This window comes from Sinocyclocheilus anshuiensis, unplaced genomic scaffold (assembly GCF_001515605.1).
Source record: "Sinocyclocheilus anshuiensis isolate Anshui unplaced genomic scaffold, SAMN03320099.WGS_v1.1 scaffold627, whole genome shotgun sequence".
NCBI classification, from domain to species: Eukaryota; Metazoa; Chordata; class Actinopteri; order Cypriniformes; family Cyprinidae; genus Sinocyclocheilus; species Sinocyclocheilus anshuiensis.
The window spans coordinates 2,602,305-2,618,535 of record NW_015549703.1 but is presented as its reverse complement, the minus strand read 5'-3'; the positions used below and the strand labels follow the sequence as shown (position 1 = coordinate 2,618,535).

At 35.9% G+C, this 16,231-nt stretch overlaps 1 protein-coding gene across 1 annotated transcript in view; it reads right to left on the bottom strand.

Moving 5' to 3' along the window:
• The window catches only part of LOC107660660 (semaphorin-5B-like), a 141,346-nt gene that overhangs the window by 91,208 nt on the left and 33,907 nt on the right, over positions 1-16,231 (bottom strand). The window contains exon 3 of the mRNA XM_016450047.1: positions 8,600-8,699. Within this exon, the coding sequence (XP_016305533.1) occupies positions 8,600-8,627 (28 nt within the window). The 5' untranslated portion in view covers positions 8,628-8,699. The remainder of the gene's footprint in view (positions 1-8,599; positions 8,700-16,231) is intronic.

Below are 16,231 nucleotides of genomic sequence, written 5' to 3'. Positions count from 1 at the left end.
ACTGCTGGCCAAAAGTTTTTTAAAGAAGTCTCTTACACTCACCAAGTCTGGATGGACTAAAAAGTAATATTGTGCAATATTATTACAATCTAAAATATTGTTTCTATTTTAATATATTTTGAAAATTAATATTCCATCCTGTGATGGAAAAGCTGAATTTTCAGCAGCTATTGCTCCAGTCTTTAGTGTCACATGGTCCATCAGAAATCATTCTAATATGCTCATTTGTTGATGAATAAATATATTATCAATGTTGAAAAATATTTTACAATATTATTGTATATTTATTTAATCAAATAAATGTAGCCTTGGTGAGGCAAGGCAAGCTTATTTATATAGCACATTTCATACACAAAAGGTAATTCAAAGTAATTTACATAAAAAGGAATTAAAATAATAATAGATGCATAAGAAATAACAATAGAGAATAAAAATTAAAATTATAAAAAAGACGATACATAAAGGATTGTGTGCAATGTATGGTTTCTGAAACAAGTCTTACTAATACATTCGGTTTTACATAAGAGAGTTTTAAGAGTGTTTAATTTATTAAAATGAAAAACCTGACAAAAACACTGATGAAGAAAACTGTTGTAAAAATTGACTGTGATGATGTCTCAATGTCTTGCTGGCACTATTAAGCTATTAGAGCTGAACGAACCGTGTTTGTGAGATAATACAGAGGGGAGTAGATAATATTTCTTTTTTGGCCTTTTGGACTCTCTTTTGGACAGACGACAAGATTTTGGGGAATGGGATCAGGAAACAGCATGAGCCAGCTCATGCGCTAACCACCCGGCTACAGCTCCTACAGCTAGGACTTCTAAAACTATAATAACAGAGATAAAATAATGAGGAAAAAAGGACAGAATCAGTGATGCAAGGAAACATAGTTCCTTCTTATACGCACACAGAGACATTAACTCGCTGGGTGGGATGAGGAGGCGGCCTTTCCGTTCCACCACAGAAATTAGCCATAAAATTGTGTGACTGTATTCCCCTGAGTGTGCTGGAAGTCTTTCAAAAAATCATTTACATAATGCATTAAACACCTGCAGGAATCTAAAAGGATATTGCTGTAATTTCCACCTATTTTTAAAGGAACAGTTAACTCAAAAATGAAAATGTATTCAAAATTCATTTAAAAGTCATTTATTCACACTAATGACTTATTTTCATCAAAAGGTGAATTTTTGCTCAGCATATCCTGAGCAATATAATACAAGTGATTTAAGTGAATGACAAAAAGAACTCTAAAAGTATCATAAAAGTGGTTTATAATGATTATGCATTATATTTCAATGTAGTCTAAAGTCATACAATAAATTTGCAAGAGGAACAACCTGAAATTTGCCATTTGTCGCTAAAACAAAACTAGTTTTTTTTATTCTTTTGCATTCTTTTTGAAGCATGAAAGATCCATTTATTGTAATTTCAGCGAAAAGAATGACCTGCTACATTCTTCAAAATCTCTTCTTTTGTGTTTTACGGAAGAAAGTCAGTCAGGTTAGGCATGACATGAGTGAGCAAATAATGACAGAATTTACATTTTTGGTTGAACTATCCCTTTAAGAGCATGAAGTGAGCTGCAGTATTGGATACTGGAAAGGTGTTATAAATCACAAGATGATAATAGTGCAGTAGTGATGACCTCTAGAGTCAGAGTTCAGGGGGCAGAGAAACATCTGCAGCTTTTTCCAGGGACAATAAAATGATGGACAGGGATGTGCGTCAGCATAAAAGCCAGGGCTGGGACTTCTGATGTGCTTGCACAAAAGTGCCATCCTCCGCTCCACACCGGCGTATCTATTAATAAAGTGCAACTCCTTAGCAAAGTGACTTGGGTCAAGAGGTCAGAAACTGATGGCTGCGGCACAGAGTAAGATGAGACCATCTCACAGCTTCGAGGACAAAACAGAGCTAAAAAATAAAAGAGACAAAAGCTTTTAATGGTCTATTATAAACCCTGATTAAAGAAGAATGTTTATTCTATGCTGCCGCTCTGTTGAAAGTGCCATAAATTTCACACAATCTCTCTGACCCTTTCATGCCTTTGGTTGTTGTAACTTGTTTAAAGTTCATTTAAAGTAGCAAAACCCATTACTACACGAGCCTGTTAGTGTAAAGTGGCATTCTGCAGCAACTGAACCCATTTCTACAGCATCAGTGTTGACAATTTACTCGATTTAACTGCCATCACAATAACAACACATTTAACTCGTCAGAAACTAAACAAATCCTGACAGCAACCCTGGACAATTTAATTGATAATTCAACTGATTGCAAGTGACTTTAAAAGAGATCTAGCCAACAGTGCACTGATACAATGTCCACTAGAGTAGAGTACAGTCACACACCAGGACACAACAGACCTCACAAGTATACAACAACATACTGTACACAACAGCAATGCTCAAAATCATAGCCCAGTTGTGGCAAAAATGGGTTACAGTTTATGCACTACTAAATATCTTAACACCATTAAACTCAGTTGAAACATAACTATTTATAATCAAAATATTTATGGAATATTTAGGAGTAAATTGTGAATCACCTAGTCTCACTACCCACTATGACAGTCAGGATTCTAATAGTGTGTTGTATTATTAATTTACATATGTAAATATACTAATCATGTTATTTCACGATTATTTATGTATTGTAATTCAATTGAAAGGCCAAAGAAATGTAAAACATCAACCACAAGATATAAATGAATTGCTGTTTACAACATTGGAGGCTTCTTTTTGATTACATTAAGGTCATATTAATCAACTCCACTCGCAAATTATGATGATAAAGGTCACATTATTTGACTATTTACTTACAACCTATTATAAGCTTTGCCTTAAAGGAACAGTTTACCCAAAAATATTTTGAAGAAAGTTGATAATCAAACTAACATTCATTGTCATTTTTGTTCATACCGCTGAAGTCAATGGAAATCGAAATTGTTGAGTCTCCAACATTTTTCAAAATATTTTATTTTATGTTCCACAAATGAAAGAAATGCATACAAGTTTGGAAATACACAAGGGTGAATAAATTATTACAATTTTCATTTCTGGGTGGACTATACCATTACGTACAAAAGAAACAACCAAATTAATAACAGTTAGCTACAAACTCTATAAGTCTCTAGTGTTACATTTGGTAACGCTTTATTTTGATACTCCACTTTAGACATTCTACTAACAGTAAGTAACTTTGCAACTACATGTCAACTAGCAGCCATTAGAGTATTAGTAGACTGTCTGCTTAATATCTTCTAACACTTTATTTTGACGGGTCCACAACATACAACATACTGACTATGAGAAACTTTGCAAGTATATGTCAACTTATTCTACTAACCCTAAACCTAACCGTCTACTCAGAGTTAGTAGACATATAGTTGCAAATTAATGAGAATTAGTTGACATGTAGTTGCAAAGTTACTTATAGTTAGTAGAATGTCTTAAGTAGACAATCAAAATAAAGTGTAACCTTAAATTTACATCCCAATCCCAAAAAGTCTGATGCAACCATGCTCTTTTGCCCCCACCAAGATCATTAACTAGGTTAAGAGGCAAAACATGCTTAGTCAACCAGCTTGACCAAAAATGCTGGTCACACTAAAGTTTCTGTCTAAATGGCTATTTCAAAAAACAATCATGTGCTCCTTGTTGAATGCAATTGCTTCCTCGTTTCCGTCAATGTTCCGCTTCAAGTAGCATGCACACATGTCTCGTAACTTATCTGATTGTTTATAGCTAATTATCTGAGGACGCTGAAGGTTAGAAGCAATAACGGATTTAGCGCCACCCTGACAGTCCAGGTTCTGTGGGTTATTAATAAGACACCACCGCAATCCTGATCCCATCAGCTGGAGGTGGACCGGGCATTCGCTTCTGCGGGGGAATTAGAACCCCTTCTGTCAGCCTGGGGTCACCAGAACGCGAAGGGCCGGACTGAATTCAATCAGGAACCCTGTCTAAATCACTCCAACACAAACAAACACACACACACATAAAACACCTTTCACTATCAATAAATCGGTAGCAGCAAACAAACAATACTAAGAAATATCTTGTAATGTGGACCCTAAGCCACCACAGTGCTCTTGTAATCAATCCTCCCAAGAATCTGGAAGTTCTCCCATTGATGTTTTTGGGATAAATAGCTTGAGGCACCAATAAATAAATCCTCAAAAAGCCCTCCATGCAGGTCATCTCCAGATAGAGTAACCTATTGTCTAATAGATGTGACAAAGCAGTATGAAGTGATGCTTCAGTCTGGAGCTAATGGATGCATCTTAGTCTGGCGTTTCAATCTTGCAGTGAGGTTTTATCACAGGTGGAGACTGACAATAACAAAAATACAGGTACTTATACATCCTGTGCACGTTTCTAAGACATTATATGGCAGTACTTGAGTCTGTATGTGTGCGAATGGGCGTCTCGCCTCTGGCTCTAGTGGCTGGATGGGCTTTTGTTGCCTGGAGGTATCCTGAGAGTTGTCACTTTGAATGGAAAACCTGAATAAACATACCACCACATTCATCTACTGACTAAAATCTAATTCTAGAAAATTCTAGCATTTGATTGATTTTAGCATCTAGTTTTAGTGATCCAGTCACAAGTGGTCAGTCATGACAAAATTACCACTGACCACTTGTTCGCAGATTTCGTCAAGGAAAATTGTCTCTGATTTTTAGACTAAATAAAAAAAATATATTCTTTCCCATCAATGTATGGCTTAAAGTGGATATTCCAAGTATTAAGACCCACTGATGCCTGTACAGTGTCTTTGTACTGTTATTTAAAACCAAGGGACAAGTCCAAATTTTCTGCAGTTTTCTCAACATTCCACATACTTTATATTGCTGTTTACTTGGAATATTCCTTTAAAGCTGTATCTAGAAGGCAAAGTTTAAAACCTTTGTTTTGGAACAATGGTTTCATGTTACGTGACTTTGGTGTTGTCTGAGATGCATCAGACAATAGTGTTTACACAACAAATACAATGTAGCCATATGTATGTAAGCCCCAAGAGACCATGTGTTATTTTCTTGTTTTGTTGTGACCTTGACTTAACACGCTATCAAGATTTCATTTTTTTTTTCCTTTACTCAATTGTCAACAAGTCAAAAATGTTCTTCTTGAGATCTAGACTTCATTTTCTTGACATAACAAATGTTGTTAATTAAATGTTCTTAAAAAATAAATAAAAATTACAGGACACCTACTAGGGCTGCACGATAAATCGCATGCGATATTTAACGCGCATCTTGTCCGTAAAGCCATTCTGTAATCAGCTGTAAATCTCCATCACCTGCGGGCTTTCACATTGAGCAGCATTAACTACACAGAGCCGTTGCAGCCCTAACACCTACAGTGAATCTCAAATCTTTTTAACTAAACACCCCCCATTGTCCAACACAATTTTAAATATATTTCCTCCATCATTTCTGCTATAATTATGACAAATGCTTGTTTTTAATCATTAAAAAAAGTTATTGAGAGGCAAAAAAAAAGAAATATGATTTCTTGATTTTATGCATTTTTAGCATTAATTTATTAACAATTATATTAATATTACTACTAGTAATTAATTTGAGTAATTTTAAGCCATCCTGTAGTCCCATTGAAAGTTTGCTGAGGTCCCCTGGTCAAGAACCACTAATCCACATGCTTACAGAATATTTTACCAGATGGTGTTTAAATAGTTTACCAGAGAAATTGTGAGCAGAATACAAATTACATTATTTTATGTTAATATCGTGAGAAAACTCATGAGACAAAAAAGAAAGATAATGCATCACCTCTTAGGGCTTTTGTATATACCTGATCGTTGAATCTTGTTTACATTTGTTAAATAGTCAGGTCGATGCTAATATCAGGTAGAAATGGGACCTTACTGAAAGGCACAGATTAAAAATGACAAAGTGAACACCTGATTTTTTTTAAAGCAGAATGATCATTAAGTGCAGTCAAACAAAATATTAAAACTGTAAATTACTTCAAATTGATTTTAGATTAGCTTGAATTATTCTTTAGTATCCAAAAATGGGATGGAAGTGAGAAGAACCAGTTAATTCAATTATAAATGGTCACTTACCGTAGAGAGCTAGAGGAGGTAATGGATCACCGGTGCAGATGAAAAATTGCGAGGAAGTAAATGGTGCAAGGTAACTCTGATTTTTATAATCACACATACACGCTTTGCAGTTCTGTGATAAACCGCTATGAAAGCCTGGGTGGATCTTCACTGCTTCTAGACAGGATGTTTTTAGTATGACGAGGTTGCTCAGAATAAAAACAATGACTCTCTAGGAGAGGTTCAAATATCTAGACTGGATCCATTGCAAACAAAACAGCAAGGAATTTAGCTCAGGATCTCGCTGCGGGAAAAGAATGATCGAAACATGGCTCAGTAATTAGCTGACGGGGAGCTAATGGGCAAAGCTACAAATAGTCACACAAGATTCGTTCCTGTCTCTATCACAGCTGCTTGTTGATACTTCTAATACCATTACTACTGAGACATCACAGTTGGAAAAAAAAAAACTCCATAAAGTCCAAATGAAACACTAACAGAAGACAAATTCTAATATTTTTCAAAGCAATGAATCAAAAGCGAAAACCTCTCTGATGGCTGCATTTTATCAGTCTTCACAGGGAATCGAACCCACAACTCGCACCATACTCTAAAGCAACTTGATCTAAAATATCTTGATAGAACACAGAAAAGTGAGGAGCAAGTAGATGACATTACGATAAAGCATGGACGCTTGTCTTTGCTAGGCTCTTTGTCAGGCTACATTGATCAGGAATGAGCATGCGAGGCTCCAAACCTCAGCCTCTCAAGCCTGCTTATTTCATTTAGTCTAAGAGTTTTCATTAGTCATCACCATCAGCTTTAATAAAATTTCCCTCCAGATGGTAGAAGAGAAGGCAGTGCCACCAAAGTGAGCCTTTCATTTGTTGGTGAATGGTAAAAGTGAAAATCTATTGTGGAAATCATTTGCAAGTTCTGAATTAAATGAAGACAAAGTGATGTTAATAAAATGGGTTTTAGTACAGTCTGCCACTAAAGGAAGGCCTACAACATCTCACCATATGCCATAAAGTTCACAGTGGATCATGACCTAAAAATGAGCCATCTGGGGAAACAAATGCTACAAGCAAATAAAAAAAAAAAAACGAATTGTACACGTTCATAGTAAGCAAAGCAAATAAAATAGACTTCTTTTTTACATGATTAAAAAAAATACACTACAGCTCAAAGGTTAGAGGTCAGTAATTTTTTTTTATTAATACACTTATTGAGCAAGGATGCATTAAATTGATCAAAAGTGTCAGTAATAACATTTATAATGATTTCTGTTCATGCAATTTCCCATTCATCAAAGAATCCTGTTTCCATAACATTTTTCAGCACTGATAATAAGAAATACTTGAGCACCAAATCAGCATATTAGAATGATAAAGAATAAATTACATTTTAATTGAATTTAAATATATTAAAATAGAAAACAGCTATTTTAATTTGTTATAAGATTTTACAATATTACTTTTTTACTGTATTTTCGATCAAATAAGTGAGTATGAGAGACTTGTTTCAAGAACATCGAAACAAATCTTATGACCCCAAACTTTTGAACAGTAGTGTACTGTATATGTCAAATATAATTTGCATAAAAATGTGTAATTTTAAAATTATTTTGTATAATCATTTTTCAATAATTAAAAAAGGCACAAAATACTATTTAGGTTGAGCCACCACTTGATGTCCAATGTAAAATCTGGGTCCTGAAGCAAAAGCACTGTCCAATACATCACTTTGAAAGAGTTATGTATTCATCATTTTGCATCAGCTGAGAGCATGAGAAATGCTGGAGGGGATTATAATTTTTCCTGCCGAGTGGAAACATTTAATCTGTCTTTCCCAAAAGTCTGCAAACCACTTACTCATTCTAAACATCAAAGTACGAAGATGTGCAGAGTACTGAAAATATGATGAAAGACAAACACTGTCCAAATAATTAATCAAGATCTGCAAACATGCTGATCAGCCCTGCTGAAAAGATGATGCTGGTTTATATGGGTTAGATGCTGTTCTAGCAGGTGGACCATGCTTTTCAATAGCTGGTTGACCAAAAAAAAGTCTTGCTAGTTAAGCTAACTGACCCAAAAGTGCTACCAACTGCATCAATATAGCATAGTATTAAACGAATGTGTTTTATCAGACATTTTACAATGGCTTGTGATATAGTGATATAAAATTGCTCATACCATGATTTAAGATTAATTTCACACACAGTCTTCTTGCCTCTGTAATATTAATCATTTGCTATAAAAATCAGGCCCTTGAGGCTAAAAGGATAATTTTTGTAGCCCATGAACTTTCCAAAGGTGATCAGCCTAATGCTAGGGCTAATTACGCTGGCTTATTGAAAGCATAGTGGATTTCAGAAAGATAGTTAAACTTAGTGAGCAGGCTTCTCTATATGGATCAGTAGCTATGGCTGTCGCGCCTCCTTTTCTGACCCTCCTCTCTGCTCCCTTCATTTCTAAGAAGCCTCTGTCTGAGCGCAAGGCTCTTTGAGAACCTCCACCTTCTAAGAATGTTCTGGCTCCTTTCATTTCTTCCTTCAGAAGCCCAAAGTCTTTTTTGGTCTTTCACTCTCTGGCTTTCTTCTTGTCCCCTCCTGGTCCCTGCTGAGGAACAGTGAATTGATCTGCAGCTCTAAGCCAAGTATACATCCACAAGCACAGATGCACACACACAGACACACACACACGCACACCCTTCCTGTGGTTTGCCAGTGATTGTATTCACACGCACACAGAGCAATCTTCAAAATGAAAACTGTAACAGGATTACTCCGAGACACCGCATTGTGTGACAGACATTGGACAAACTACAAAATATTGCATTTCCTGATATTTCTCGTTTTCAAGCAATGCTGCCAATCTTCTGGGTAAAAAAAAACCAACTCGAACGGTCAAAAGTACTCTGAAATAAGTGCAATACTCAGAAGATGGAAGAGTTTATTTCAATTCATTTTGACATAATGAAAATGATGGCAACAGTCTTACCAACATGATCTGTGAAAACTACATTCCCAATTTCTGTCAACCTGTGTTTATTGTTATTTCTTTTAAGAAATAGGCCTAGTTCACCCCTCAAAAATCTGTCATGATTTACTCACCCATGTCGTTCAAACCCATATGCTATTATTTTGTTCTGTGCACAATAAAGGAACATTTCTAATGAGCTCCAGAAAGCACAAAAATCACTATTAAAGCACCATAAATGTGGTTCATACTCGTGTGCTACATTCCAAGTATCCAGATAGATTTCCATGAGGAAAAGACTGACAGGTCATGATTTACTGATAATGTTTCTCCATTCCACATTTTCAAACTGTCTTGTTCTGTTGTGGCAGATGTGAGAACCAATGGCGTTCAGCATCACTGAGTATTTTTGAATTGATTTTCACAGAATAATCACTTAAATTACTTGGTCTATTTCTCACAGAAAGCTATCGTGTGACTTCATAAGACACTGAATATAGAGTACAATAGACTTTATTTTTGGCGTTTTCTTTTTAGAGAATAACAGACATGGGCATTATGAATGGTCATTGTATGGCAACGGCTGTGTAATGATTCTTCAAAAATTCTTCTTTTTTGTTACCCAGAAAAAAATATAATAGCATACACGTTTAGAAAATAATGAGGGAAAACAAATAATGACATAAATGTAATTTTTGGGTGAAGTATGCTTTTATATATTGAAATATTACTTATAGCCTCTTTTCAATGACTGAAAAGAGCATATGTTTAACAGTGCACTGTGAAAATCCCAACTGGTTTAAAAACATTTAACCAAGCATAAAAACATTTTTACTTCATCTTTTCAATGGAACTTTTGTTCTTGTTTCCCCTGCACTTACAGGCATAGTTCTTCATAGACAGTTTGAGGTTCACCACTAACCACTGACACCTGAAAAGCTCCACTCAATGTCGAAATCTCAGTGAAGAGGGGCTAAAACACTTTATGTGAACAACAGCTCTCCCAGGCAGGGTAATATTTTACGTGGCAGTTAAATCAAAACAGTCAGACGGGTATATTGTTAGAGGATTTATGTAGTCTGGACAGGTCTCCTCTGTTCAGCCAAATGAAAGAATGCAAAAGAAAAAGACAGGCGGCATGAAAACATATGGGTGGAATAATTAATAGTGAGGTTTTTTTTTTAATAGCGAGCAAGTAATTTGTGGAGAACCACCCAGCTAAGTGGTTAATTCATCCGTGAAGAACATTAGGAATCTTTATCTGTGTTTAGCAGCTGTCATTTACAAACTCTACATATACGTCTGACAACCCAACCGACTGCTGTAGTCCATCAAAGGCATAATTGTCATTATGGTATGGTCCTTGGGGGGTTTTATGTAATTTTGCGGGAAAAATTACAAATTAGTGAAGTTGTCAGTTTGTTAGGAGCATCTTAATTATCTGTCATTTCACACAGCAATGCCAAAAGAAACATGAACAGCACTTTAAGAATCAATAATTCTTTGGAGACTGCATATCATGCAGGGCTTGTCATTTATGGCACATTTTACAGCGGAGAGCAAAGGAAAATTAATTTTACAAGAAATAAGATGTCTTAATGGCGGCTGCTACTGTAACTTGGATGGAAAGTACATCACAATAATTTACTAGAGTTCAGTTTAATTAGGAGGAAAAAAATTCATCCGCTGAATTCCTTTTTAATTGGTATACGACTTCACAACATGATTTCTTGTTACCAAAGTCCCGAAGCATGACTGGGCTTTGTACCAGGAAATGAAAAGCAGCTGATAATCATAACAGACTCTAAATAGAATAACAGAACTGATATTGGATAAGCTTGTTAGAATTATCATTAAATCTTTCCCTTTGTCAGATAAAAAAAAAAAAAAAAAAAACAGGCAGCAGTAGATTTTGGGGTGACTTCATTTCAGGTTTATGTTTTTTTTATCTGAACTCTGATTTGGGGGAAGTCGTGGCCTAATGGTTAGAGAGTCGGACTCGTAACCCAAAGGTTGTGGGTTCGAGTCTTGTACCGGCAGGGATTGTAGGTGGGGGGAGTGAATGTACAGAGCTCTCTCCCACCTTCAATACCACGACTGAGGTGCCCTTGAGCAAGGCACCGAACCCCCAACTGCTCCCCGGGCGCCGCAGCATAAATGGCTGCCCACTGCTCCGGGTGTGTGTTCACTGCTGTGTGTGTGCACTTTGGATGGGATAAATGCAGAGCACTAATTCCGAGTATGGGTCACCATACTTGGCCACATGTCACGTCATGTGTTTTTTTGTCACGTGATTTTTATTATTACTCTATGTTCTGATGTTCAAATTATTATGCTGAGTCACTGAATCAGAAGATCATATTCTCTGTGCTTGTCATATTAAGTTCACATTTTTAATTTGAACTGAACGATTCATTGGTGCATTTTTATTCCAAAAAAAAAAAAATGTCATCAAATCTCAAAATCTAGTAACTTGCTTTTCAACCAAAAGTAATTTCCCTTTCTGGAAAATTGTTGCATAGTAATAATGTTAGCTAATAGCTAGGCATTGTTTTAGCAAACCTGATCTGGCAGAATTCTCATACAATATGGTATGTAATGCTCACTTTTCATAATCCATACTGCTAATTCTGGTGAATGAAATAAATTCCAGCCCTTATATGTATAGTACACACACACACACACACAAACACGCATACACACAGTGTGTATACAGCATGCAAAGATAAAATCAGAATATACTTGAAAATCTAATTCAACAAAAGTTCACTTTGTCAAACAACATTTTGGCTAAGTCACATACATACATATACATACATACACAAGCACGGATGCAGGATTTGAACAAATAACTGCAGAAGGATTTATCTAAACTAAGATATACATTATAGATGAACAAAAAGTGCAAGTGGAAAATAGAAAAACAAAATGCAGGGTTGTTCTTGTTTACAATGTTCTGACCTACTATTCCAGACATGCATTTTTTATGAGTATTATCATGTAGACTGCTTTTTACGTTTATCTTCAATTAGTGTTTTTTATGTATTTTCTTAAAGAGTTGCTTTGTTTTGGCTGTATCTTGTTTTCCAATGCAAAATGACTTGTGAGAAAGTTTAAAAGCATTTAAAATCGACTTCAATAATTCAACACACAAGACTCCTGACTCGGAAGTAAACTCAGCTTGGTTTGTCAAACAACATTCTACCTAACTGGATAACTGATTTAACAAACATAACTCAAATCAGTCTCTAAATCCAGGTAGTTCACGATTAACCCTCATGACCTGTGACTGGACTTTGGAAGTTGAACATTCTGTAAAGATGGCCTTAATTAGGGTTTACAGACATTCATGAAATGCTAAAGAGCCACTGTGACATTTAAATAAATATCTGGAAGATGAGGACTATGATCTTGTATAACTGTCCATTTTAAAATAAACTAAGGTTAAAGACATCTTTTCTGTCTGTTGCCCTCACTGAAGTTAAAGCCGTGCTTTGAATTGCACAAGCCTACTATAGCTTTTTAACTGGTTAAAAACCAGCCCAATCTTTTAACCTCCAACCCACAAAGAAATTAGAACTGCTAAAATAAAAATTAGTTGTGATGTGGTTGATGTGGTTACAAGATGTGGTGCATGACATTTCATTTGTACTATTTTACAGAATAATTAGTGCTTGCATTGTTTATTCTAAACCTCTAAGCATTACACTTTTGCACTTAACTCATTTGTGGTACAGGCGAGAAAAATACCCCAATTAGTGCAGAGAGGTGTGCTATTATTTTTCTAAGCGATCAGATTCATATTTCCCTGGTAGACAACAAAACAGGTGAAAAAAAAAATCCCACAAACTTGAAATGAGCCACATTTACAAGCAAAACGTCATGGAGGTTTGCAGGTGGGCTAATGTGCCTTGGACCAGTAATCAACCACCTAGCAACAACCCAGAACACCCTAGCAACTGCATAAAACAGTAATAATAATTTTAAAAAAAACTCAGGACCACACAGGCAATCAACCACGAGCATCACAAGCGAGTCGCATAACCAAGCACCATTCACATTTTTATAAAATGTAAAAATTTCAAAAATGTAAAAAAATGAGTCATTTCATTTTAGAAAAAGTTCATTAAAAAAGTATTTCTTCATATTACATAAGAAAACCATTTAAATATTTAAACCATTGAAATTAGAAACTATATCAACTATATCACTCCTTTGGCATATGCAGTTATTGCTTTTCAAATAAAACAGCCTGCAGCATATATAGTCTATGTATCACATAACTTTTTTCTGTTAAGTGCAATGAACTTGCTGTGATTTTCAAGTGAAATTAACATGTTTCATTGTTTCAAATGAACAATTTCACTTAGGTTTTACAATGCATACAATTCTTTGGTTGAAATTAGTTTTTAATTTAAGTAAAATGGAGAATGAAACATTTTATGACTGCAACGCAAATTAAAGCTCTTCAGTTTCCAAAAAAAAGTCTTCTGGCACTTGAATGCAGTCAGATGCATTGCATTCATTGTTTCAAAGTATAAAATATCTGCTTGTGTATGCCACACTTCAAGAACAAAAGGAAGAAATGCCCTCAGATCGCATCGTCTCAGTGAATCTTTTAAGACTCCCCTCCTATTTGTGCTCAAACTCACTTCACAGAGATAGACATGTCCTATCTGTTGGCAGTGTGTGAGGCTGACTACTTCAAAAAGCTCCTAATAAAAATAGATTTTGGGAAGACGGTCTGTATTAGAAGCCTTCGACTAATGGGGCTTCACGACAGCCGGTGGGATTATTCATTATCATTCCAATTTCTGAAAGCATTGCCTCAATGAGCCCCTATCATACCAAGTGTGAGCTCTGCAGGTGAACAAGGTAAAAACATTCTATTTCCCCCCGCCGCGGTGAATATGGGGCTGTGACTGAATGTATATAGAGGCAGTGTTAATCAGAGCCATTGTGCTTTAGGTGTACTAGAGAAAGACACAAATCATGAAGTGGACTATAAATGAGGAGCATAATTCACTTATTTAAATTCCAATATTTTCCTCTTATCTGACATTAAAAGGGATCTTTAGTGGCATTTTCATTACGATATTAAAATAACAGGATACAGCCCATTGTCTCCTGCTGCTTCCTTCTTTTTTCATCTTTATCAAAGAGAGCGAACGCAAGCCGCTGGACGTCTTCCAAAGGAAGGATCACAGTGTACAGCACAGGCCAGGTCTATAATTGGGTAAAGGGCCGACTAATCCCCCTCCTGAATCATTAAGGAGAAAAACACAATTGTGCGAGTAATTGATGGCTAGTTTCGGTCTGCTTGTCCCACATTTTCTAAGAACCGTGCTTGGGGCTTCCTGAACACAATGCTGATAATCCTACCGAAAAAGACCAACATAGATGTTGAAACATACGATGAGTTTTGATGGCTTGTGTTCAGACTTCTTTGGTCAACCAAGACCCATGTGATGACTTGCTGCTTTACAAGTCATCACATGAGTTAAATTTGGGTGAAAAGTCCACTGTCTGTTATCAATAGTGTAGCAATGTATAAAGCACAGCTCACACAGAAATCACTTTCAAACCAAGAAGCTTTCTGTTAGTCAACATGGCATATTCACATGATCAACTTCAAAAAAAAAAAAAAACTGGTTTTGTCTGTAAAAATTCGCCGAACAATGGTAAATGTGACCACACATTTACCACTACAATAAAACAGTCTTGAAATTAATAAAAAGTTATGGAAGACTTAAATCTCTAATGAAAAAATAAAACACAGCAAGGACCTCCAAATATATGAAACAGTCCTTAACATGAATTGTTTGACTGGGGTGGCCTATGCATGGCGCTGACCATTTCAAAAGTGTTTTATTTAAATCAACTTTCCTCAAAATGGGAGTCATACAGACAACTTTGGCCAACAATTGTAACATTGGCATGTCAAGTTAACAGTTTTTGAACTCTTAAAAACACACCCCACTGCCTCAGACAGAAAGTCACCATGTGTAGTGTTGATGACAATAGCTGTGTGACAAATTATACCACAAGGCACCGCTGAAAAGATCGAAGACACCAAGGGTAGCAATACTTTATAAAACAATAACTTCAAAATGTGTACGTTACTGTAACTCCAAACTGCTGCGGAGCAGATCATGTTGAAAAGTTACTTCACCCAAAAAAGTTTGACTGTCTATGTTCTGTGGATCTCAATAGAAAATATTTTCCAGTAGGATTTTAAAATGATTGTCTAAAAAAACATTGGATCCCACTGACTTTCATTGCATGGACAAAACAAAATACATTAAATATATTGCAAAATAGGTGTACAACAGCTTGTCACTAGGGTTGTGACGGTGAGGAAATTTTCCCACCGGTTAATTGACGTTTGACAACACCGGTAATACCGGTATCACCGCTGGGGCGGGGGTGTTCCCTCTTTTCCTCGCTTTCCTTCGCTTTTAAATAGCTTGTAAAAGCGGTGTGCCCATTTTACTTTCACTTTAAAATAGCGGCAATTCGGCGTCAATTGCTTGAATGCAACAACAAAATACAACGTCAAACTCACTTTAGCATATCTATAAAACATATAACTTTTATTAACAAAACAAATAAAAATACACCATGCTATAGGGCAAGCTATGCCTAATATAAAATAACAAATAACTTACATAAAGTTTAATAGGTATACAAAACTGGAAATAAGTAAACATGTATAATATATAACCAAATAAATAAGAAACGTAGAACGTTTATTAGCAAAACGAATGTCAAATAAAATAAATAAATGACAGTTTAAATAAAGTAAAAATCAGCAAACAATGTGGAACCAATTAAATCAGAAACTAATGTTTAAAAAAACTTCCAAAATCACCTTAGATAAACGGCAAAAGTCAACAGGCTTTTCAAAATCCAAAATATTGCCAAAAAGGTGCTTTTGCATCTAGTTTCGAAACTAAATCATCCGCGATCGTCTTGTCTGTCTCACCTCACCTCACTCTTCTTGTCAGTCAGCTCGACTCACTCTCCTCACTTGATAAATGAAATCGTCTCCAGGTTACGTATGTAACCATGGTTCCCCCGAAGGGAAGGAGACGCTGCGTCCGAAGACACTACGGGAATGAATCACATGTGTAATCAGTCCAATGGAAGGGCGAGACGTCATAGGCGGG